General features: G+C 53.8%; 1 protein-coding gene across 8 annotated transcripts; it reads left to right on the top strand.

Annotated features, from left to right (window-relative positions):
• Window positions 1–606: 606 nt before the first annotated feature.
• Rapgef3 (Rap guanine nucleotide exchange factor 3) lies at window positions 607–24,413 on the top strand. 8 transcript variants are annotated; one of them, XM_029469931.1, is made up of 29 exons: window positions 607–624; window positions 1,486–1,645; window positions 2,063–2,275; window positions 7,334–7,387; window positions 7,485–7,591; window positions 7,832–7,953; window positions 8,308–8,476; window positions 9,010–9,094; window positions 9,697–9,757; window positions 9,843–9,919; window positions 10,093–10,239; window positions 10,587–10,699; window positions 10,991–11,079; window positions 11,336–11,414; window positions 11,589–11,748; window positions 11,837–11,919; window positions 12,484–12,523; window positions 14,985–15,066; window positions 15,384–15,530; window positions 18,482–18,579; window positions 18,967–19,101; window positions 19,174–19,355; window positions 19,626–19,716; window positions 19,825–19,875; window positions 20,705–20,792; window positions 21,098–21,162; window positions 22,059–22,113; window positions 22,208–22,279; window positions 23,746–24,413. In XM_029469931.1, exons 2-29 carry the CDS (start codon window positions 1,640–1,642, stop codon window positions 23,862–23,864), a joined length of 2,790 nt encoding a protein of 929 aa, XP_029325791.1. In that variant the 5' UTR covers window positions 607–624; window positions 1,486–1,639; the 3' UTR covers window positions 23,865–24,413. The 8 variants fall into 8 exon arrangements, with proteins under 8 accessions (XP_029325791.1, XP_029325790.1, XP_029325792.1 ...); XM_029469930.1 differs by lacking the exon at window positions 607–624 and adding an exon at window positions 1,102–1,173; XM_029469932.1 differs by lacking the exon at window positions 607–624 and having other exon boundaries at window positions 1,233–1,645; window positions 18,967–19,092.

Below are 24,413 nucleotides of genomic sequence, written 5' to 3'. Positions count from 1 at the left end.
CGAGACACTACCCACCCATCTCCTCTCCTTTTAGGCCAAGTATTCAAGCTATTCTTCCAAGTTCTAGGAACCTGGGTAGTGAGGCAGACTCCTTTCCAGGTCCCCCTCTTTCCTCAGAGGAGCAGAGAAATCTCCACTAGTGTGCCTCAAAGGGTGGGCACTACAGATGACCTGTTTGTTCAAAATGTTCGTTCAAAGCTCAGACTTCCCATTTCATGCCAATAGGATGGAACCAGAATTTGAGGAGTTAAACCAGTCGTGCCCTTGGGGAGAGAAAAACTGTTGAGACACATACACATTTAAATTCAGTTTTTAAATGGTGGTTAAAGTTCTCAGTTCTGGGTGGAAATGGGCTTAGCTATGCTGGATTTAGCCCTCTCTTCCCCTTCCTGGTTTAATGGCAGTGGGAAAGAAGAGAGGAGGCTAGAAAGCTTTAAAACGCTGGGGTGGAACCTGTGCCTTCTTCTAGACCCTCATCAATGTCCGGAGCAATCACCGGGCGCCACGGAAATCACTGTTCCTGGTCACAGTCTGTCCACTAGGAAGCAGGAGCGAGTGAGACGAAGAGCGAAGAGCGAAGTGCCGGCCATCTGTGTGGAAGGGGGAAAGAGGCCCAGGGAGGAGGTGTGCTCTGCGTTCACCTTGCCCGGCATAGGGGAGCATTTGGGGGACGGGGCATGGCCCCCAAAGCCCAGCCTGTCTTTGAAACTCTGCCACAAATCCAAGCCCCGGCACAGTAAATCCAACCACTGGTCTCTCTTTCCATCTGGAATGCAGTCCCTCCCTGCCAGCCTCAATTTCCCCACCCGCGCCAGTGTATGAGATTGGGAGGGCAAAGGTGGGAAGCCAGGCAACGGGATTCCCCCACGGGAAGGCTGCCCAGTTCCAGCCCCGGGCTGCTGGAAACCCTGAACCCAAACAGGAGGCCGGACGCCCCAGGCCAGGAAGCGGCCCCAGCCCGGATTTCCCTCCCGGGTGGGGCCGCCATGACTCACTCCCTCCCCCTTCCCTAGTTTCCTTGTTTGCATTTCTCGTCTTGGCCACGTGGCGGCGGGTGCAGCCATCACCGCCCCTAACCCGGCACCCGGGCAGCGGCAGGGGCAGATACCCTAAGGCACTTCCTACCCGCTGAGGCTTCTGGACAGAAGCTTGAACCCACTGACGTAGTCCCGGGTAGGGACTCCATCAGCTGTTGGTCCTGCCCCTTCCCCTATGCCCACCCCTACGGTATAGCTCGTGCCTGCTCCCCGCCCCCTTGGCCTGTCCGGGGAGGGGAAGGGGCGGGCAGCGCAGGGGGTGTGACAGCTCCCGCCCGGACTGGTGCCAGCTGCAGCTTCGCTTGAACGCCCTGTGCCAGCTGGCTCTTACATCTGGGACGGAGGCGGAGGCTCGGAGTTCTTAGCCTTTGGGAAGGGGCGGGGGCTGCCCCACACCCCCAGCCCTCTATTCATCCTATGTGCCTAGCCCTGCATCTTGCTGCTCCAGGCAACCTGTCCGGCTAGGGGCTGGCCCTTCGCTGCACCTCGGGACTCACACTCATACCGCTCCAGGATTCCCGGACGGAACGGCCCTGGAGCACTCCAGGGATCCTGCAGCCTCTTGCTAGGGCGAGCACCGCGGTGTGAGCTGGAGAAGAAACATGAAGGTAAGGTGGGCCAGAGTCAGGGCCAAAGAAAGCTGCTGGAAAGGGCGGGAGAGGAAGCCGACACGTGGGGGAGTTTGGGTGGGAAAGAGTGGCGGGGAGGAGAATTTGAGGAAAAGCTGCTTCTGGGGATCTAGTGTGTGTACAAAGGTGGACATGCCTTCAGGACATGGGTAGTGAGGTGGGGCCGAATTCCAGCCAGAACTGAGAAGAGCCCCATCGTGAGTCGAGTGGAGACCCCTAGGTGCGCCAAGCCAGCAGGACCCGGGGCAGGTCTTCCTGTCCCTCCCCCGGCTCCTGGCAGGGTTGCCGCACCTCCGCATGACCAGTCCAAGTCCAGAGGACGCTAAGCCAGGGGTGGTAGTGGGGAGGTCCAGCTCCTCCGACCGATGGCTGTCCTCTTTCCTCCCCACATCCCAGGTCAGCTGGCCAGGTGAGAACCACTGGCAGGTGGGCCCAGCTGTGGTGGAGAGTCCAGCTGTGGGGGCACCGCAGGTGGGAGGTCTCCCGGACGTGGTTCCGGAGGGCACGCTGCTCAATATGGTGTTGAAGAGAATGCACCGTCCCCGCTGCTGCTCTTACCAGCTAGTGTTCGAGCACCGGCGCCCCAGCTGCATCCAGGGACTCCGCTGGGTGAGTACCGGCCCTCTGCCAGGCTGGGTCAGGGCTGGAAGAGTCTGGATTGTAGTGCTGGTGAGCCAGGCAGCTTTCTCCAGAGCAAATTCATCTGGGTGAAGAGAAGGCATCGAAGTTTGGTGGCAGTGTGTGTTTTGCTGGTCACACAATGAGCCTGTAATGCCTGCATGCTGTGCTGCCCCATTCAGCCACCGATGGGTGAGCAGGAAAGGGCTTTATCATTTATCCATCACCTCCATGTGCCAGACATGGACTTACATGTTTGAGTTCTTTCTGTGAGGCAGTGGGAGATGTGGGGCCAGGTCAAATGGGGGTGAAATTAGCTTGGTTACTGTTCCTGACACATTGCCGTGGCAACGGTCTCCTTTCGTGAACAATTGAACTGGGCTGAATCTGTTTTTTTGGCTCCTGGGGTGAGGTATTTGTGTGGATAAAGCTTGGCACCTGGCCACGGGGGACTGAAGAGGTTTCTGGGTGGAGAAGGACTGCTGAAGGAAGCCAGTGAGAAAGACAGGGGCTAGGGAGGGCGAAAGGCAGGAACCAGGCTCCAGGCTCCAAGAGTCTTCTCTTTCCAACTACTGGGAACAATAGTCCTGTCTGTATGCTCTGTGTGTGTGTGTGTGTGTAGGGGGCAGAGGGTACTGTGTGGACGGTGGAGAGAAGACAGGAATGGGTGACAGTCTTAGAAAGGATCATCTCTCACCAGCAAGTCTTTTTGAGTAAAAAATATCACGATTGGTTATCTCCTTTTCCTACCTTGTCCAAACGCTACTTCCATTTCTAATAGAGGACACTGGGCTGAGAAAGCCCTAGGTGGGTCTAGAGGAGACCCTTGGCACTGGAGTTGAGTCCCTGCTAGCCCCTCTCTCCCTGCGTCTTTCTGATAGGGGCGGGGATGGGAGGGGAGGCTCGTCCTATCCCACAACCCTACACAGGCTCTGGGTCAGTCCAGTAGTTCCTGCTGGAATCTAGCCGGCTGGAACCCGCCCTCCCTTTCAGGCTATAATTACTTGTGCATTTCCTGTCCCCTTCCCAGCTTGGAGAAGCTAGGTAGGGGGTAGGAGAAGGTCAGTTACCAGGACAATGAGGTCACTGGGGAATCTCTTGGGATCGGAAGTTTGAGAGGGTGGAGAAGTCCTCTTCAGTCTTGTTCTCCCCTAAGACCTCAGAAAGGAAGGGCCAGATTGTGTGGGGGCTGCTGAGGTGTAAAGGGGGCCAGAGGTCTGAAAGCAAGGCCCTCCTCTGCCAGGTATGGAGGCAATGGGTCTAGGCTGCTTGGAATAACTGTTTCCCCTCTCTCCACCATGCCCATCCCTATGAGTGGAGTGAGGTAGGTTCAGCCTTTTGTGCCTGGACTTAAGAGGCTCTCTGACCCCCATGGAGGCTGCACCTCTTGGCTCTCTTATGGCTCTTTTGATTCGTGAAGTGTTCCTGTGAGGTTGCAAGTGGCAGTAGGGCGTGTGCATGCACGGGCTGAAGAAGGACAGCCCAGAGGCCAGGAAGGTAGGCCTGGGCTGTTTGGGCTACATCCCCCTCTTTAGAAAGAGTAGAGGGAAGTGGGTTCACCTTCTAAAGAAGAGTTAGTTCATCAGAGACCAGGATAAGAGAAAAAGGAAGCAGGGTAGATCCAGGGGCTCACAGCCAGATGTGACTGGCTATGGTAAAGGCGGCATAGCAATGGGGTGAAAAACAGCTTTGAAAAAGATGTGGGAGAGATGAGGTCTTGTACTAGATGTGAGAACAAGAGAAAGCTCAGAGTGACCTTGGGTGGGCCCCAAAGGCTCAAGCAAGACTGGACAGTTTTGGGGGGAAGTGGCTCTATTCTCAAATCCATCCAAATAATAATAGTGGCTAAGAGTCACAGTAGTTGTGTCCCATGCCCTATGACAGCTTTGTATTTGTCATACTAAATGTGCTCACAACAGCCTGCCTGATGGGATCAGTCCTAATGGTTTCAATCTTACAGATGTGAGGAGGGAGGCGCAGAGAGGTCAAGCAGCTGGTGAAGGGCTCCACAGCTGCTGAGTGGCTGAGCTGCAAGATCTACCTGCAGAATACCTCCGACACCCTCTGTGTCCCTGCTCCATGCACAACCTGGCCTAGGACCTTAGCCATGACCAAAGGAACTGGTCTGGTGGGTCCCGGGGCTGTCCCTGACTCTCTATCTAGCCAAGCTCTGACACTTAGTGACAGGGAAGTAGGGTGGGGCCGGCCATCTGGCTAATGCCAGCACATCGTCTTTTACCTGGGATCCTGCCTGTCCCAGGCTAAGAAGATTTGATAGGTGAAGGCCGAGCCAACTGAGGACCTCAACATGACAATTAGGGTCATGAGTCCAAGTCCAGGGCCAGCTGTAGCTCCTATGTCAAGGGAGTAGGTACACATAAGAAATAAGAAAGTGGCGGTGTGAGGTGGCACAGGCCTTTAATCCCAGCACTCGGGAGGCAGAGGCAGGTGGATTTCTGAGTTTGAGGCCAGCCTGGTCTACAGAGTGAGTTCCAGGACAGCCAGGGCCACACAGAGAAACCCAGTCTTGAAAAGGCAAACCAAAAATAAATAAATAAATAAATAAATAAATAAATAAATAAATAAATAAAGCAAAAAAATAAACAAAACCCTCAGTTACTGCATTAGTGTTTTCCAAGCAGTTACTGTAGGCAGCAGGCACCATCCCATGGGTTTCAGATTACTAACCTACTTAAATAATATGATGATAACTCTCGGGAGTAGGTACTTTTATTGCCAGTCCCCTTCACAGACAAGAAGCTGGCCCACAGAGAGCTTGAATCACCATAAGGTTACACACTCTGGCTGCCACTCAGAAACCAGCATCCGAACATAGGCATCTGGAGGCCACACGCATGCCCACTGCTGCTCATTAGCGGTCCTCCCCCTGCCTGGTTCCAAGGGTCCCATCCGCAGGAGCATGACAAGGACACAGAGGGCTGTGGTCACAGGCTCGCCCCTTGTTCTGCCTGTAGAATGGTCCTGAGGGCAGAGTGGCCCTGCTATTTCTATGGCTGTGGCCTGCAGTGAAGACATGAGAACAGGGTTGAACTCAGGAGAGGAGGCAGGGCTGGGAGCATGGGCTGTGGAGTCAGGCAGTTCCGGTGTGAGTGCTGTTTACCACCTGTTAGGGTGGCTTATGTAACCTTTTTTCGCTGGCTTAGAAATAGAATCCAAACACCTGCTTCACACAGAGGCAGCACCTCCGATCTTGCCTTGCTGAGCAACTGTGTAACCCTTGGCAGTGAATATCCCCCCCCCCCTCCCGTGCCCATCCCTTGGAGCAGGGCAGGAAGTGACCACCTTGGTCATGTGGCTTCCCGGGTCAAGATAATTCCAGGAAGGGTGGGCTAGGGGTCAGTTGATAACGTGCTCACTTAACATGGAGCCCTGGGTACTGATCGGAAGGTCAAGGACATGCTCAGATACTTAATGACTTTAGCCTTGACTGCAGGAGACCTTGCACCCTCCCCCCTCCACCACCAAAAAAAAAAAAAAAATAACTGAAGAGATGGCTCTGTGCATAAGAACATTTGCTGAATTTGTAGAAGGCTTGAGTTTGACCCCTAGCAACAGTGTCATAGCTACCTGTAACTCCAGTTCCAGGGAATCTGATCCTTGTCTATCTTCTATGAACACACACACACACAAATCTAACAACAATAGTAATGGAGCCCAGCTAGAGCCTGGGCTGTGGGCACCACAGGGAGCTGGGACAGGAGCTAGGGTGACTTGGGCATTTTGATACAAATAACAAGAAGTCATTAGCACTCGGGCACTGTTTGTTCCAACATAGGGCCTGGCTGGATACATTCCTGCTCTGCCTCCCTTTCTGGCTCCTCCTCCTCCTCATTTCCTGTCCTTAAGTCTCTAGGGCTGTGTGTCTGGCACTGGCCTGGGCTCGTGACCCGGACAGAGATACCCTTGGGACACCCTGTGACTTCCACCCCATGTTGGGCTAGGCACTCATGTCAGGTCTTTGCTTGGGTATAGTGAAAAGATGCCTCTGCTTAGAATCTGCGTCTCAGGGAAAGGTCTTGGATCCCACAGCCCCAGCCAACACTTCTCCTTGAGCGTAGGGAGGTGTGGTGGGCGGAATGGGTGGAAATGAGACCGCTTTGGGTGGGAGCTCCAATTTACCCATACCTGGTTGACAATCCAGCGCCTGCGTGGTTAGTTATGCACATGCAGACTTGTTTCCCTGAAAGTCGTGAGGGAACACATCATGTCTGCCTAGCACACCTAGGATGTGGGGGTGTCAGGAAGGTGGATATGCTCTGAGCTGGAAAGGATGCCTTGGGAGGGCTTGTAGACAACAGAGCAGCCTGCCGGAAACTGGGCATAGGCTCTCCATTTTCAGATGGATGGACAAGAGGGTTGTGAGGGCCTTCATGTCTGTTCGGCAGGGCACTTTTGCCTTGGAGCCCCTGGTGGAAACATTGTTACCAAGAGCATCTTTAGACAATGTTTCTATGGTAAGCCCGATCCGGGCTACCAAGGCCTTCCCTATCCTTACAGGGCTGTGGCCTGTCAGCCACTGCCACACCTCTGCCATTTTAGAGAGTAAAAGCTAACATGTGCACAACTATACACCAGGCAGTGTTTAAACACGCAATCTGTGCCGGCTCGTGGGGGCCCTCCAAAAGCTCGAGAGTTTCTCTTATTTACGCTTTAGCGATTTTGTACATAGAGATTTAGTCCAGACCCTGTGGTTGGACACAGATCTGAGCCTGAGGTCAGCCTGTAGACCCAGCCAGAAGCTGGTGTTCCCAGGCCTCCCAAGGTGTTCACGCCCTGGCCTCTCCTGAATCTTGTAGCACATCTTCTAACTTCCTTTAGCACCACCCCCGACCAGCCACACAGGGGGCCTGTTTGCCTGGCAGCCTGAGTACGTGTGGACCCTGGCTGCGCAGAATAGGGATCTTGGGGTTCTCACCAGCAGCACACTGGTGTCGGAAAAGGTGTCTTCTGAGAGGGGCAGGGAGGGGGTCCCACTCCGTGAGTCTGAAGAGCTCCCGCTGACCTGCAAACTCTTTCTACTGTCCTCAGACACCACTTACCAACAGCGAGGGCTCCCTGGACTTCAGAGTGAGTCTGGAGCAGGTAGGAGCTGAGGAAGGCAGAGTTGGGAGGGGCTACGGGCTGCAGGGGACGGTGTTCAGGGTCTAAGTCTGTGGTGCCCTTCCCTGCTTTGTCCCAGGCCACCACAGAGCATGTGCACAAGGCAGGGAAGCTCCTGCACCGCCATCTCTTGGCCACTTACCCTACCCTCATCCGAGACAGAAAATACCATCTGCGACTATATCGGTGAGTGGTGAGTTGGGATCCGGTCTTTCCTTCCCTTCTCTCCGGCAAGAATCTGGGCCCAGCCCTGCTTTGCAAAGGGGGGTGTGGGGCGGAGTGGGGTAGGGTGGGGAGTGGGGGGCTAGGGGGTGGTAGGAGTGGGGGGTGTAGAAGAGCTGCACTTGGGCCTGGATGGGTGGTGCCTTTGGATAGAGTTCGGCATCCTCCCACTTTGATTCTCTGACCCCCTGCCATTCCCCACAGGCAGTGCTGCTCTGGCCGGGAGCTAGTGGATGGGATCTTGGCTCTGGGGCTTGGGGTCCACTCACGGAGCCAAGCCGTGGGCATCTGCCAGGTGTTGCTGGATGAGGGTGCCCTTTGCCATGGTGAGCTGAACTCTGGGCACTAGGACTGGGTGGGGGGTAGGGAGACCCGACCTGGGGAGTGGACTCTGGTGGGAGCTGTGGAGAGGTTTAAGGCAAGTGGTTCACCACCTCCCTAAGGCCGAGACCCCTTGTGTTGTGGTGACCCCAACCATAAAATTATTTTGTTGCTACTTCATATCTATAATTCTGCTACTGTTACGGATCATAATATAATTATCTGATATGTGATTCCCCCAAAGGGGTCTCGATACACAGTTTGAGAACCGCTGGATAAGGCATTCTGATATTGCTAGAATTAAGTCCAATCAATACCTCGCCTGATTTTCTTTTCTTTGCCATGTCTTGGCTCCCCAGTAAAACATGACTGGACCTTCCAGGACCGAGATGCCCAATTCTACAGGTTCCCTGGACCGGAGCCCGAGCCTGCAGGAACTCATGACGTGGAAGAGGAGCTAGCTGAGGCTATGGCCCTCCTGTCCCAGCGAGGGCCTGATGCCCTACTCACCGTGGCGCTCCGGAAGCCGTGAGTGGAGAGCCTGCTTCTGCTCCCGTTCCCACACAGCCTTCAGTTCAAACCCCATAGGCTCTCTGGTTCATCTTGGGGAAAGGACCTAGGCAGTAGAGGCTCAGCCCCCACATCCCAGACCATCTCTCCTTCTATTCCTGAGGGTGTAGGACCAGAGGATCTAAAGGCCCTCCCCACTGACAGAGGATATGGATTTTGGACAGAAAGAGGTCAGGATTCAAATTCTAGTCCAACCAGCTAGCTACTCACTGGGTGACTTGGGCCTCTCCAGCCAGCTTCCTTCCTCTTCTGTCAAGTGAGGATCATCCTTGCTCATGTCCTCGTGAGAGTAGAATGAAACAGTCCACAGACGGTGCTTAGCACAGTGCCCGTCCCTGGGGCTCACCCACAAAGCCTGCTATTGATAACCATTGGCTTGACTGATTGCTGTGGAGTGGCCAGTTGGCCCCAGGCCCCAGCGGGCAGGTGGCGTGGCATGGCACCTCCCTGGCTCAGATCCACGCTTCTCAGGGCTTCCTCTGCTCTTGCAGCCCAGGTCAGCGTACAGATGAAGAACTGGACCTCATCTTTGAAGAGCTGCTGCATATCAAGGCGGTGGCCCACCTTTCTAACTCGGTCAGTATACACAACTGGCTTGTTCTTTAGCCAGACCCCTTCCTACTGCTAGATGGGGGGTGGGGGAGGAGAGGAAGGAGGGAGGGAGGAGGGAGGAGGGAGGAGGGCAGTTCCCTCCCCTTGTCTATGGCTATGAGGAAGACCTTTGTCCAAGGTCTTCTTTTTAAAATTACAGTTTTAAAATATTTTATTTCTTTATGTGTATGGATGTGTTTGCCCGCCTGAATGTGTCTGTGCACAACATGCATGCCTGGTGCCCATGGAATCTAGGACAGGGCACTGGATCCCCTGGAACTGACATTACAGATGGTTGTGAGCTGTCAACCTGGATGCTGGGAATTGAACCCAGGTCCTCTGGAAGCATAGCCAGGGCTCTTAACCACTGAGCCATCTCTGCAGTCTCTCCACCTAGTTTCTTACCACCAGACCTCAGTTTAAATATTGTCCATTCCGTCCCCTTACTCTATCTCTGCCACATCCCAGGGACAAGTGTCCTGACCATAGCTCTATCCTCCAGTGCTGTCTTTGGATATACCCTGACTCTCAGCTTGTCTCTCTTTCCCCAAGGCTACCTCTATTGAACTTCTCTTCTCTGCCCCTAGGTGAAGCGGGAATTAGCTGCTGTTCTACTCTTTGAACCACACAGCAAGGCAGGAACTGTGTGTAAGTTGGGTTGGCCACCGTGTCTGGAGCCATGGGACAGTGGTGGGTGATAGGAAGGGACAAATCTGATTGGTGTTTCTGCCAGTGTTCAGCCAGGGGGACAAGGGTACCTCGTGGTACATTATCTGGAAAGGATCTGTCAATGTGGTGACCCATGGCAAGGTAAGCCCTCCCTCCAGCCCACCGGGATAGATGTCAACGGTCTTTACTTCATGTCCTCATGGACACTTCTTTTGATAGCCCCAAGGCTGCTGATCCCACACATTTGGCCCAGTCTGTCCCTCCTACCAAGGGCTGGTGGGTAGGGACGGGCTATGATTGAGTCCTGGCTTCAGGGGCTGGTGACCACGTTGCACGAGGGAGATGACTTTGGACAGCTGGCTCTGGTGAACGATGCACCTCGGGCAGCCACCATCATCCTTCGAGAAAATAACTGTCACTTTCTGCGTGTGGACAAGCAGGACTTCAACCGCATCATCAAGGTGCCTCAGGGTGGGGGTTGGGAGGTGGTGGTGGTGAGGACATGGCGGGGGGGGGCGGAATCTGGGCAGAGGCACTGGCATTCAGAGAGAATTTGTAAGGACACTTGGGATCTGGCTGGGAGTGGACATCCACAGTTTGGCGTGAGAGAACAAGGACTGGCCAGGGCAGGGATTGAGGGGTTGGGTCTGTGGAGGCACTGAGGGAGGAGAGGTCTGATGCAGGTGGATCTGGAGAAGAGCTGAGGCCCCCTTAGGGGGCCTCTGGGCCTCTAGGTTTGGAAGGGAGGTGGTACAGGAGATCTGAAGGGCAGCCTAGGGTTTTAGCGTGAGTGTGGCTCCTTCTCCAGGATGTGGAAGCAAAAACCATGAGACTGGAAGAACATGGCAAAGTGGTCTTGGTTCTGGAGAGAACCTCTCAGGGTGCTGGCCCTTCCCGCCCCCCGACCCCAGGCAGGAACCGGTAACAAGCCTATCATGTCTCTCCCAACACAGCTCCACACTGCCCTACCCAGTATGCTTCTCGCACCTCCAAGCCTTGCTCTGTTTCCATGCCACGCTTGATGCCCTTTGCCCATCTGGGGGTGGGAGGCACTGAGGGACTGAGAGGATAATCAATGCCCCCTCTCCAAGATGGACTAGGGCTAGCCAACCGTAAGGTGTGATGTAATCAGTTATTGATGTCTGTGTGCAGGGCGTGGGGGGGGGTGATGTCCCTAGGACACATGCTATCGATTTACTGTTTTGCCCCTAGGTATACGGTCATGTCTGGCACCCCAGAGAAAATCCTAGAACTGCTGTTGGAGGCTATGAGACCGGATTCCAGTGCTCACGACCCAACAGGTAGCGACAGAAGACACTCTCCCTGTTCTCTGAGTCATCGGGGAGGGCACTGCAGCCTGACCTCGGCAGGTTCTAGATGGGTGCATCCTGGCACTTGGCAGGAAGTGATCTTTGCTTGGGTGGAGAGAACTGTCACAGGGGCTGGGTACCGCTTCCCTTGCTTGTGCTGACTTAGGGGACGTATATTCCGGGTGCCCATATAGGTGAGCTATGACTCGGGCTGAAATCCCTCCCCAACCCTAACCCTGCCCAACAGAGGCGTTCCTCAGTGACTTCCTGCTGACCCACAGTGTCTTCATGCCCAGCACCCAGCTCTTCACTGCCCTCCTGCACCAATATCCTTCCACCCACAGGATGATGGGTGGGTACAGGGTGGGGTGGGGTGTCGAGATGAGGGAAGGAATCTCAAAGTGGCCGCCGTATGACCCTTCCCTGGTTCCCTGAGCCGTCGGGTCCTGTATGATGGGTGGCCTCAGTGACTTGTTGTGGTTCCCTTGACTGGTGTCCACTTTCCACGTGGAGCCAGCAGACCCTGCTGGAGGCAGCGAGCAGGAACGCAGCACCTACATCTGCAACAAGAGGCAGCAGATCCTGCGGCTAGTCAGCCGGTGGGTGGCCCTGTATAGCCCGATGCTCCACTCGGATCCCGTGGCCACCAGTTTCCTCCAGGTACCTGGGAGTAGAGCTGGGCTGGCTGGGCTGACCCAGGAAGGTACAGCTGCAGCCGTCCCAGGGGCTGACTCTTGGCCCTTCCCAGAAACTCTCAGACCTGGTGAGCAGAGATGCCCGACTTAGCAACTTGCTGAGGGAACAGTATCCGGAGAGACGGCGACACCACAGGTGACCAGTGACGGAAGCTTATCCGTCCTCTTTGTGCAGCAGGGGCTGAGCTGCTGGCCCTGGTGCATCCAGGCCCCCAGGCTAGGCAGCTTGTCTTAGCCCATGAGGGGTTCTTATCAGCCGCTGTTCCGTTCCCACATATGCTACAGTCATCCTTTCGTTCATTCTATACATTGAATGCACTTGCATACTTACGTCTCCCCTTTGGCCAATTACTGTGGAGTATGGTACCAATGTCCACTGGCCCTGTCCATCGATCAACTCCTTTGAGTTTATCTTGCTTCCCCAGACATCTCTGGGGGTAGCTGGGACAAGAGCTCACTCACATCCCAAGAACCTGTATCTTGCTCCTGCTTCCTCCCTTCCTTCTGGCCTCTGGGAAACCACAGAAGCCAATCCGGGTTTTAAACACACCTTGCCCCCTGCCCTGTGTATGTCCCTTCTCACATCCCTCTGAACCTCTGGAAAGGGCAAGATGGGATCCAGACCACTGTGGCCACTGGCCCTGAGAGTGTCCTGCCTGCCAGGGTCCTCAGTGGCTCTCTCTCTCACTCTTCTCTGCAGGTTGGAGAATGGCTGTGGGAATGTATCTCCGCAGACCAAGGTGCCTGTCCCGCCTCTTGTTTTTCCTCTCTGCCCAGCCTGCCATCTTCCCTCTGCCCCTCCAGCCCCTGACACCCGAGTGTCCTTGGCCTGTGCTGGGTGCATCAGAGAAGGTCCTGTGTGAGAGCTACAAGGGTGAAGGGGACACCTTCATCCTTACCCTGGGGAGCTTGTATTCCTTTGGGAGGTGATTCAGGCCTGCAGTTGTGGCTGGGAGATGAGACGGGTGACTGGGTTCATCCCAGAGAGCCAAGGGTTTCTGGTGGGTGGTGGTGTAGGTGCTTAGATGGCCTGATAAGGCCCGTCCCCGGGCTCCAGGTGGGGCTGGGGAGGAGGTGTGGCAGTTGTGACTGGAGGTAAGATTTGGTTGAGGAGCCGGGCATGGTGGCGCACGCCTTTAATCCCAGCACTCGGGAGGCAGAGGCAGGCGGATTTCTGAGTTCGAGGCCAGCCTGGTCCACAAAGTGAGTTCCAGGACAGCCAGAGCTATAAAGAGAAACCCTGTCTTGAAAAACAAAAACAAAACAACAACAACAAAAAAAAGATTTGGTTGAGGAGTGGTATGAGAAAGAACTAGGAGGAAAGGAAGCTGGGTTGGTCATAGGGATGTGAATTCAAAAGTGAGCAACTTGGCTCCAGCCGGCCCCGCCCGGCCAGCCAGAGGCTCCTTCCTGCTGTAGTCACAGTTGGCCTCACCCCAGGACCTTGTATTTAGCCTTCTGCATGGCCTGTCTTCTGTGACCCTTGTTCTGAACAGAGCCAGAATGTGTGTCCCCAAGAGGCCTTCCTGTTCCCATCCTGAGCATCCCCAGACGTCCTTTCTGGTTTCTTCAAAGCACTCACCTTGTAGATGCTTTCCTTTGTTTGCTAAGGGAACCTGGCTCATTGCCTCAAACTTCTCATACCCAGGGGTCCCCTCTCCCTGCTTTCTACAATTCTTCCTTTCTCCTCTTCCGATACTAGGCTCCTCCCCCACACCCCAGAAGTTGCGATGTTCATATCTGTTACATCCCATCCCATCAGGATGTAGGGCTGGACATGAGGGGCCCTTGCTTGCTTCTGCATGTGGCTGACACTGAGGAATCAATGCCAGTCACCCAGGAATGTCAGAGACCCTGCTGGATGCTGGATGGTGTGGCAGGAGGGGCCCCCAGCTTGTGGGTTCACAGTCACTAGAGGAGCAGAACTGTGAAATAGTCTCCTGATGCAGTCAGAGGCGCCTGAGAGAGCAGGCAGAGAAAAGATGACTCGCTGACGTGCTGAGGTACCATGAGGCTTAGAGACGTGTCCCAGGAGCTGATGATGACAAACAGGGCTCCAGGCAGTGCTAGAGGCTGGAGAGGAGACCAGGAAGGGGGTCAGGGGCCAGAGTTACTCCTCCTAGGATCCCGCCTTGGAATTGTTGAAAGGTTAAAGGGGACAAGCAATGACGGATTCTGTCCCCAGCTCAGTGTGGCTCTGCTCACATGGGTTAGAAATGAGTGGCTGCGCCGGGTGTGTGTGTGGGGGGTTACTTTTGAGGTAGGAGAGATGGCACTGGGGACCCATTTAAGCGAAGAACCCAGAAGAAAGTGGTAATCTCTAGGGAGCAGTGAGGAGTATAAACTCGGAAGGGACAGGGATGAGGGGACCCCCAGGTGTGAGAGCCTGGAGCACTGGGTGATGGATGGGGATGTAACTTTAAGGCCGGGGCCCTGGTGAGCCCAGCACAGGTTCAGGTGCTCAGGTGGCACTCATGGTGGAACTGTCCAGGAAGGGGCAGAGAGCAGGGGGCCAGCTCCATTTAGAGGCAGAGAGAAAGTACCAGATTTGGAGAGAAAGGGGAAGTCAGGTGAGCCCATGTTAGGACAGCTCACAGAAAGGCTATTTGGCATTTGCAGCCCACTGGGACAGGGCAGCTCTTGCAGGACAGGGGGGAACAGAGAGCGCAAGTTTTCTAGCCACGCGCGGCGGCTGTGTACCCTGTAGCCCGTCACTTCACTTCTCTGAGCCTCATTTATCACGTTCACAAAACCGGGACTGAAAATATTTTTCTCTGAGGACGACCTTGCATATTTAGACATCCAGAACAATGTCCACTTTGTAGCAAATGCTAGCGAGGGAAGGAAAGAAGAAAAAAAAAAAAAAAAAGAACTGGGCCCGCCCACTTTGTAGCAAATGCTTGCAGAAGGGAGGAAAAAGAAAAGCAACCAGGCCCAGACATTTCCATCCTGGAACAGCCCTGGCCCTGTTTATGGAGGTGGCTCAACCCCACCCCCTCCCCTATCAGATGACTGGCCTGCGCTTGACCTCTGGGTCTCCTCAAGCCTGGCTCCCTGAACTTTGGGTTCATGCGGCCAGCAGAGCCCCTGGGAGTAGGACGGATCCTTTGGGGGTCCCTGCTGGCGGTGACAGAGACCCTCCCTGACTTTCCCCTGTCTGTTGTCCCTGGTCTCTGGAGCCTTGTTCTGTTTCCCTTTCAGGCCCGGAATGCACCTGTTTGGCTCCCTAACCAGGAGGAACCCCTCCCAAGCAGCGCGGGTGCCATCCGAGTTGGGGACAAAGGTGGGTGGGGTAACTGAGCAGGTCAGGCATGCTGTCTCTGTCCCTCTTGCCTGGCTGTTGTTGTTGTGGGCTAGGGGAAGACTTGGCCCTCCTCAGGGTCTTTTCTACAGCTGTGCCAAGCAGGTTGTCAGCCACCTGTGCTGCTTCCTCAGGTCTGGGACTCCCCACCGGGCCTTGATATCAACCCACTTTGCCATGCCTTGTATCCTGTTTCTGGCCTATGGGAGTCTTCTTGCTGCTGAGCTAGGGCCCTACTCCTCGTGGGGAGGGGAGACCAGGTTTCTGCTTCCAGCTCATCTCCACCCCCTCCCCTCCAGTCCCCTACGACATCTGCAGACCTGACCACTCAGTGCTGACCCTGCACCTGCCGGTGACGGCCTCGGTGAGAGAAGTGATGGCAGCTTTGGCCCATGAGGACCACTGGACCAAGGGACAGGTGTTGGTGAAGGTCAATTCTGCCGGTGGTGAGTTGTATCTCTGGATTAACTCTCTGCCCTGAGAGAGCACCGTCGCATCCAAACCCACTCCCTTGAATTCAGACCGTTACTGTTCATGCCCTGAATTGCGGCAGGATTACCACATCTCTTCTGGCTGTTTCAGAAGCAATGCTCGAGGACCCAGCCGGTTGGTTCGCTCACTGGCTGTGGCTCCCGACCCGGGGTGTGTGAGCTCTCTGTATGAGCTCTTCGTTTGTAAAGCAGAGATGGTAAAATGGCGAGGCCTGATAGAGGATTTGTGAGAATTAAGACAAGAAAGTGTTCAGCATGCTTTCTGACATGTACCATTCCTATACACTCACTCATTCCCCAGCGCTGTCTCAACAGAGGATATCTTTATTTTTAAAGACTTTTTAAATTTTATTTATATGAGTGCACTATAGCTATCTTCAGACACCAGAACAGGGTATTGGATCCCTATTACAGATGGTTGTGAGCTACCATGTGGTTGCTGGGAATTGAACTCAGGACCTTTGGAAGAACAGTCGGTGGTCTTAACCCCTGAACCATCTCTCCAGCCCACAGGAGGAAATCCTATCCCCTTTTTTCCACCATGGAAGCTGGCGCTCAAGAGAATTCAGCCTACTCCCAGAGCTAATGGAGTTAGTGAGCCTGTGGCTAGCCTTTGATTTTAGATAGTCCTCCTTTTTTTAAGTTATTCAGCAGATTTCCTAGTTTGCTTTCTGGCTTTGTCATAAAAAGCATGATCAAAAGAATTTTGGAGAAGCAAATGAATATCTCATCTTTCATCTTAACAGCCCCCTGTGGGGCAGTGGTGGCGCACACCTTTATTCCCAGCACTTGGGAGGCAAAGGCAGGCAGATTTCTGAGTTCGAAGCCAGCCTGGTCTACAGAATGAGTTCCAGGACAGCCAAGGCTACCCAGATAAACCCTGTCTTGAAAAACAAACAAACAAACAAACAAACAAACAAACAAACACACACAACAAAAATCCAGTCCCCTGTAAAGGGAAGTCGGGGAAGAAACACAATGCAGGAACCAAAGCAGTGGCCATGGCTTTTTCTGGCTTCTCCCAATGGCTTGCTCAGCCTGCTTTCTTATAGAACCCAGGACCACATTCCCAGTGTGGCACTGCCCACAGTGGGCTGGGCCTTCCAGATTAATCATTAATCAAGAACTTGCTACAGGCCAGCCCGACAGAGACATTTTCTCACTTGAGGTTCCTTCTTCCTAGATGAGCCTAGCTTGTGTCAGAATGATGAACTAACTAACCAGGACTGCAAACACTTTTAAAATAAGGTTTTAAAGATAGTGTTGTTTTTATTTTATACGTAGTGGTTATTTTGCCCAAATGGATGGCCTCTGCAGGCTTACATGTGTTTGATTCCTGTGAAACTCAGAAGAGGGGGTTAGACCCCCTGAAACAAGACATACACAAGGTTGTGAGCTACCAAGTGGGGTAGGAATAGAACCCAGGTCCTCTGGAAGAGTAACCAGTGTCCCTGACTGCTGAGCCACCTTTTCGGCCCTAATAGAAAACATTTTGAAGCATCATCTACGAAGCAGCAATGTGCTAGTTCCTACAGCGACTCTGACAGATCTGCTGGGTGATGGTGAACATAGACTCCCAGGGTTAGGGAGAGAATTTCACATTAACTACGACCCAACTGGGGCACCCTGGGCCTCTCTGCCTCTCCATGTCCTTGTCTGCCAAGTGACTGCACTCTTATGAGAGTCTGTAGCTGTTAGACTGCCGATGCCCACAAGACATACAACCCTGAGTCTAGCACGTCTCTTCCTAGACTCCTGTCTACGTTATCAGGACCTGCTTTGGGAGATTTTTGGCACGCTAAAAGCCATTGTTATCCTTGAGTAGTGTAGCCTGGACTTGACGGTCAGAGCCCAGCAGTCAGGAACTGGGGTCATCAGGGAACTGTGGCAAGGGTGGCTAAGAGAAAAGCCCTCACCCTTCAGGAGTCAGCAGGAGTGACTCTAGAGCTCACCTGGGCTCTGGGAAGCACTGCCCTCTGGTGGCTACCTGGAGAGTCACTGCTGCTCAGTGTCCTTTATTGAGATCCTACTATGCGGCAGTCATTTTTCAGACCACTGATGGTCACTAGCCAATGCTCTATTGGAGAGATGGCCCAGCAGGTAAGAACACTGACTGCTCTTCCAGAGGTCCTGAGTTCAATTCCCAGCACCCACATGGTGGCTCACAACCATCTGCAATGGGATCTGATGCCCTCTACTGGTGTGTCTGAAAATGGCTAAAGTGTACTCACATAAATAAAATAAATTAAAAAAAAATGTACAAATCTCCCTAAGTGTACACTTGCGTATACATTATATATAAAACCACTTCCTCAACATGTGATTATAAAGCTATACACAAAATAGAAGAAATGGATTAATAGAAGAAAATAGACAAAGTGGATTAAATAGAAGAGCTAAGTTTTTCTCTGGACACATGAGTAGTCTTGTATGCCATACTTTGGAAGCCACTGGTCAAGGGCCCAGAGATGGGAAGACTCAAGTATTGTCCAGTCCATAGCTGATGAAGGTCAACATTAAGAGGTAGATAGGCCATTTCCTAATTTCCAGAGTTTTTTGTTTTTGGTTTTTTTTTTTTTTTTTATACACATCTTTTCCCTGCAGCAGCCACACTTATAAAAATGGCCTGGGAAGTAGTTGGGGCAAGCCTTACAGGCTTTGGTTTATTGAAGAGGAAATCGAGGGTCAGGAAGGCGGATGTCTCGTCCATAAGTGACGAGTCTCAGGTGCTGCCTGAGTCGATGCCACAGGCAGCATCGAGGTGTGGTCATGAGCACCTGTGCCTTTAGAGTCTCTCCCCAGCCATCGCCAGAAGAAGAACACTTTCAGCTAGGCAGGGCCTCCAGCTGCTCCCTGGCCTCCGTCCCAACCACCTCCCCTCAGCACAGCCTCTGCTGTCTTCACAGATGTCGTTGGCTTGCAGCCAGATGCCCGCGGTGTGGCCACATCCCTGGGGCTCAACGAGCGGCTCTTTGTTGTCGACCCACAGGAAGTGCATGAGCTGGTAGGGACAGGCAGGCTGCCAGAGCCCGAGGAACTCTGGGACCAGGAGGCAGGGTGGGTTCTGGGTGGGGGGTGGCCACAGAGAATGGCCTCTGGCTGCTCCTGAGTCTTCACTGGGAGAAAAGGGAGGGCTGGCCACAGCATTTGGAGATGCCAAGGGGAAAGAGGGGTTAGCTAACCCTAACTCCAGGGTCTCAAGCCAGAGTTCCAGCATGAGGGAACTGTCAGAACAGTGACCCCTCAGAAGAGCCCATTTTTCACTGTCCACAGACCCGAGAAGCCTCTCTACTTCGCAGTGCCCTGTCTGTCTGTCCGCTGTCCCTCTCACCACCACAGGCAGAGTTTTTGTCCCAGGTCCCCCCTGTGTCTGAGCATTCTTCTCCTGCAGACCCCACACCCTGAGCAGCTGGGCCCCACTCTGGGTTCTTCTGAGATGCTGGACCTAGTGAGTGCCAAGGACCTGGCAGGCCAGCTGACCGACCATGACTGGAACCTCTTCAACAGGATCCACCAGGTGCAGGAGGTAGAGCAGGAGGAGGAGGGTGTGGGCGGGACACCAGGCCTAGCGTGCTGACCTGGTCTTTGGCCCGTCCAGGTGGAGCTGATCCATTATGTCCTGGGCCCCCAGCACCTGCGGGATGTCACCACCGCGAACCTGGAGCGCTTCATGCGGCGCTTCAACGAGCTGCAGTACTGGGTGGCCACGGAGCTCTGTCTCTGCCCTGTTCCTGGCTCCCGGGCTCAGCTACTCCGGAAGTTCATCAAGCTGGCAGCCCAGTGAGTGCCTGTTGGGACTGCAGGGTGTGTGCAGATGATGGGGTACGGGGAGGATAGTGGAATGTGCAGAGACAGGGTGGTGTGTTGCCAGTCCTGCAGCCACCCTTTCTTAACCCCTCTCCCTGCCTGCTGCGTTGCCCAATCTGCCTTCTTTTTGTTCTTGGGTTCCCAGAGCCTTTGCCTCTTACTTAACCCACCCACCCTACAAAGGCATCTCTGGGGATTTGGCTGTTTCCTCTGAGGGTGTCTGGGTCTTGTGCTCACTCACAGCCTCAAGGAGCAGAAGAACCTCAACTCTTTCTTTGCGGTCATGTTTGGCCTCAGCAACTCGGCCATCAGCCGGCTGGCCCACACCTGGGAGGTGAGTATCCGGGATCTGCCAAGGCCAGGCTTCTGCCCTCCTGGGGGATGTTGGGGGGGGGGGCTCTCTCTTCCCAGCCGTGGCCCTTCACCTGTCTCACCTTTACAGCGCCTGCCCCATAAAGTACGGAAGCTGTACTCAGCCCTGGAAAGGTTGCTGGTGAGTACTGGACCCATTTCCACCTTCTCTGGACCCTGGCTTGGGCCTTTCATGGCTTTTGGTGCCCAGCTAGAGCCTGGATCCCTCTGGTCTGTGGTTGTGGGTGCTGGCTGAGGGTACTCAATATAGTGATAGGGGCTTGTGGAATATACTCTACCCTCTGCTATTCATGGAGAGGACATTTGCCCTGGATATGCGACCACAGCAGGCCCCGGGATGTCCTGGGTCTGAGTTGCAGGAGGAGTCAGAGGATACCAGGCTCTGGCTGCTCTGCCCAAGGGTTTGGGCTGAACTTGACAGCAAAGAGGTATTCCTTGAGGTAGTGAGAAGAAGACCTACTATGTGTCATTGTGACCCATTGTGTATCAGGTAAGAGGATATTTGTCACTGGACCCTCCTGGACCCTTAAAGGGCTTGCGGACCAGACAAAAGGGCTTGTAAGACAAAAGTAAGGAATGAGACGGGAGTAGGAACTTTTTTTGAAGGTTTTGTAGTGTTCCAGAGAGAAGAAAGCCAACGTGTTTTCAGTCTTGGGTGTTCTCAAGAAAACTGGGATCCAAGGGGTTCAGGGGAACACACTCACCAGAGATAGAGAGGCTGAGAGGTTTTCCCAGAAACCTGGGGTCTCTGGGATTAATCACCATGAAGATTTCCTGGGGTCACTGGGAACTTAGAAAGCCAGGCCTCAGTGCTGTTTGGTCTACCACAGACCCTGCCTCGGTGAGCCTCCGTATGAGGGGAGGCTGGCTTGGAGTCTCTCCAGTGTGGCCTGGGTCTGTGGTGGGCCATCATATGCAGCCTCCATCAGGGCAGCCTTCTTTCCTCACAGGACCCTTCCTGGAACCACCGAGTGTACCGATTGGCTCTCACCAAGCTCTCCCCTCCTGTCATCCCCTTCATGCCCCTGCTGCTCAAAGGTAGGCCCCTTAACACTCTGTGGCCATGACAGCTGAAGGGCTGACACCCAGGGAGTGCTCAGCTCAATCAGAGGTTGACAAGCTGAAAGAAGTTAGGGCAGGAACACAGCAGGGCTGCGCCAAGGCTGTGGTAGATACCCCAGGAGATACCAGCAAGTTGCCATGGCTCTGAGGCTGCTGCAGGCTAAGCGCAGTGTGACTGGGACAGGACCTAGGCTTCCTACGGTTGGCCCCTCAGCTTTCTTGGGATGCAGGAGAGGGAGGCATTTGGGGACCTATTAGCAAAGAAAGTCCTCCCTTTGCAGATGTGACCTTCATCCACGAGGGGAACCACACACTGGTAGAGAACCTCATCAACTTTGAGAAGATGGTGAGTTCAGGAAAGTGGGCTCCCACCTCTAGTCTGGGTTAGCAGTGTGACAGCTGCCCAGGAAGGGGCAGGGGTGGGTGTCCACTGATAGAACCTGAGTCCAGGCATGCGTGCAAGTAACCCCAGTAGGCAGGAGACTAAGACTGGGGTTACTATATTTAAGAACAGCCTGGGCTATAGAGAGACCTTGTTTTTGGTTTTGGGTTTTGTTTGTTTGTTTGTTTGTTTTTTCCCAAGACAGGGTTTCTCTGTGTAGCCCTGGCTGTCCTGGAACTCACTCTGTAGACCACCATACTGGCCTCAAACTCAGATATCCGTCTGCCTCTGCCTCCCAAGTGCTGGGATTAAAGATGTGCGCCCCCCCCTGGTTTTTTTGTTTGTTTGTTTGTTTTCTATTTTTTTAAAGTAGTTCCTGTCTCATTCTACTGCACGTGGGAGGGTCTGCCTTTAGGACTACTAGATGATAGCCTCAAACATCACACTGTTCTGGGCTAGAGAGATGGCTCAGTGGTTAACAGCACTGACTGCTCTTGCAGAGGTCCTGAGTTCAATGCCCAGCTGGCTAATGGGGTCTGATGTCTTCTTCTGGTGTGTGTGAAGACAGTGACCATGTATATCATATAGATAAATAGATCTTATTTAAAAAATCATCACACTGTTCAATAAGAGCCCTTTCTACTCCTATCTCTTAGCCTTCCCCGATCCCTGTCTTCCAGCTGCTGCCAGCTCTTATTGAGCACATGGATGTGCCGGGTTGAAGCATTCATAACCCTGTCTTTTTATAGACCCCTAGTCCCTATCAGCATGGTTCAAAGGGAGCTTAACTCCCAGATCCCCATATGCAGGGGACACCTCGGGCTGACAGGCCAGATCTCATGACTTTGTGTTGTCCTCAGCGGATGATGGCCAGAGCCGTGCGGATGCTTCACCACTGCCGAAGTCACAGCACCGGTAAGAGATGCTCTCCTGGGCGACAGCCCCTCAGCATCCGCCCCGGGAGGCTCCGTGGGGCCATCTCCCTGACTCTCCCTCTCTCTGTGCCCAGCGCCTCTATCACCACTCAGAAGCCGAGTTTCTCACATCCACGAGGACAGCCAGGGATCAAGGATCTCCACGTGTAAGTGATGGGACAGGGTACTGACAGCTGGCGTAGCTGGACAGAGCCAGACGCTTACGTACGTACATACGCTTACGTATGGACGCTTACGTATGGACGCTTACGTACGGACGCTTTTGTACAGTTCGTTGGCACCTGAATGGGACAGATATCCCCACTAGCCCAAGCTAAAAGGAAGTGCTGGAGGTGAAGTTCTTGTGCTAACTCCATCCTATGCACTTATCTGATGGGAGGTCATGCCGTTATGGAGTAGTCATTGCCTATGGTAGCTGTCCTGGGCTCGATATATTCATAATAGTCTGAGCCCGTGGCTCAGTCCCAGGCGGAGAGCACAGATGGCGACTTGGTTCTCCGCTGTCCACTGGCTCGCTCTCCGCAGCAGCCACTACGATGAATTTTGAGTTACTCCTATTTTTTATTTTACATTTTGTTTTTTGGCTGGTTGATTTTTGAGACGGTCTTGCCTCGTGGCCCAGGCTGAGATTCCAAGCCTGAGCTATTTCCTGTGTTTTCATTAAAAAAAAAAAATAGCCTTATCTCACACCTGCATGCGTCACGCATATCACAAGGAACTTTTTTTTTTCAAGTTTTATTTTTATTGATGTGTGCATACACCTGTGTGTATGTGTGAGGATGGATGCCAGCCATTGCATATGAGGACACACCAGGGCCGGTGGGCAGAGAACAGCCTTGGATGGTCATCCTTGGACAGCCGCTCTCTCTTCTTTGTGAGACAAGCTCTCACTGGCCAGGAACTTAACAAGTGTCCTAGGCTGTCAGACTGGCCCCAGCGATCTGACTGTTTGAGCATGGGAATTACAGGCGCCCAACACGACACGTTGTTAGGACAAGCAGTTCACGCCCTAAGCTATTCCACCAGCTTTTGCTTGCTTGCCTTTTTGGCTTTGCTGGCCTGGAACTCATTATGTAGCCCGGGCTAGCTTCAAACTCCTAAAGATCTCCATGCCTCCACCTCCTGGGTGCTGGAGTCAAGGCATACACCACCATGCCTGGCCATTTCTTGTTTGTTTCTTGAAACAGGGCTTGGAACTCTCCATCCTCCTGCCTCAGCTTCTGAAGCTCCAGGATTATAAACGCACACCACCATATCCAGTCTGTTTTAGTTCCTTTTGACCCAGAGAATGGGTATTATGCTGAGACCTTGGTGGGCGGAGGGACCTTCTTTCTTCAGACTTTGCATCCACTGCCCTCCTGACTCTGTGGTGGGAGAGACAGTAGTCTGGGGGCTGGGATTGAGAGGATGTGAGGTAGGGGAGGGGAGAGAGAGCTGAGGCTGTTCCCCAGAGAGAGAGGTGGGCTTGGTGAAGTGACCATGGCGCCTCTCTCTCTCTCTCTCTCTCTCTCTCTCTCTCTCTCTCTCTCTCTCNTCTCTCTCTCTCTCTCTCTCTCTCTCTCTCTCTCTCTCTCTCTCTCTCTCTCTCTCTGATGGCTCTCCCTTCCTCCAGGTTCTGAGCAGTCCCTGAGCACCCGGAATCCAGCCAGCACCTGGGCTTATGTCCAGCAGCTGAAGGTCATTGACAACCAGCGGGAACTGTCCCGCCTCTCCCGGGAGCTGGAACCATGAGGAAGGACTGGCTGAAGCAGGCACTCTCTCCAAGGAAGCCAGAGCCTGTGCAACCAAGAGGTCCAGAGGCCAGCCACAGCTGGGCAGGGCTCTCCACAGAGCGGACTCAAGGCCCTGGAGTGGGCAGTGTCAGGGCAGCTGTCCCTGTGATGACTGTCAGCTATGGAGATCTTTGTTCACGGCCAAGGAAAGGGGGACATTGAGGCCATGCCGTGGGTAGGAGAGCTGGGAGGTACAGGACTCTGGATCAGTAGAGAGCCCTCCCACCACCGGGCCTTCTGCACATCTGCACGTGTGTACATCTGTACGTGCAGCTGTACCATCCAGTGGTCGCCAGGCCCCATGCTGGTTTTCACTGGGGCCAGTGAGCTCACATCTGCAGGGTTTGTGTGTGTATGTGAGCCCTGGGTGGGACCTTGCCTGGGAGAGGGTGGGGAGTTCTTCTTTTCTCTCCACACATCTGAGATAAACAGCTGGGTGTAGGCAGGGCTGTTGCCTAGAGCGGTGGTCCCAGAGGAGTTGTATTGTTCCCATAAATTAACAAAGATA

Source organism: Mus caroli, chromosome 15, assembly GCF_900094665.2.
Source record: "Mus caroli chromosome 15, CAROLI_EIJ_v1.1, whole genome shotgun sequence".
In the NCBI taxonomy this organism is placed as follows: domain Eukaryota; kingdom Metazoa; phylum Chordata; class Mammalia; order Rodentia; family Muridae; genus Mus; species Mus caroli.
The sequence above is the reverse complement of the archived record's forward strand: the minus strand, read 5'-3'. Positions and strand labels throughout refer to the sequence as shown.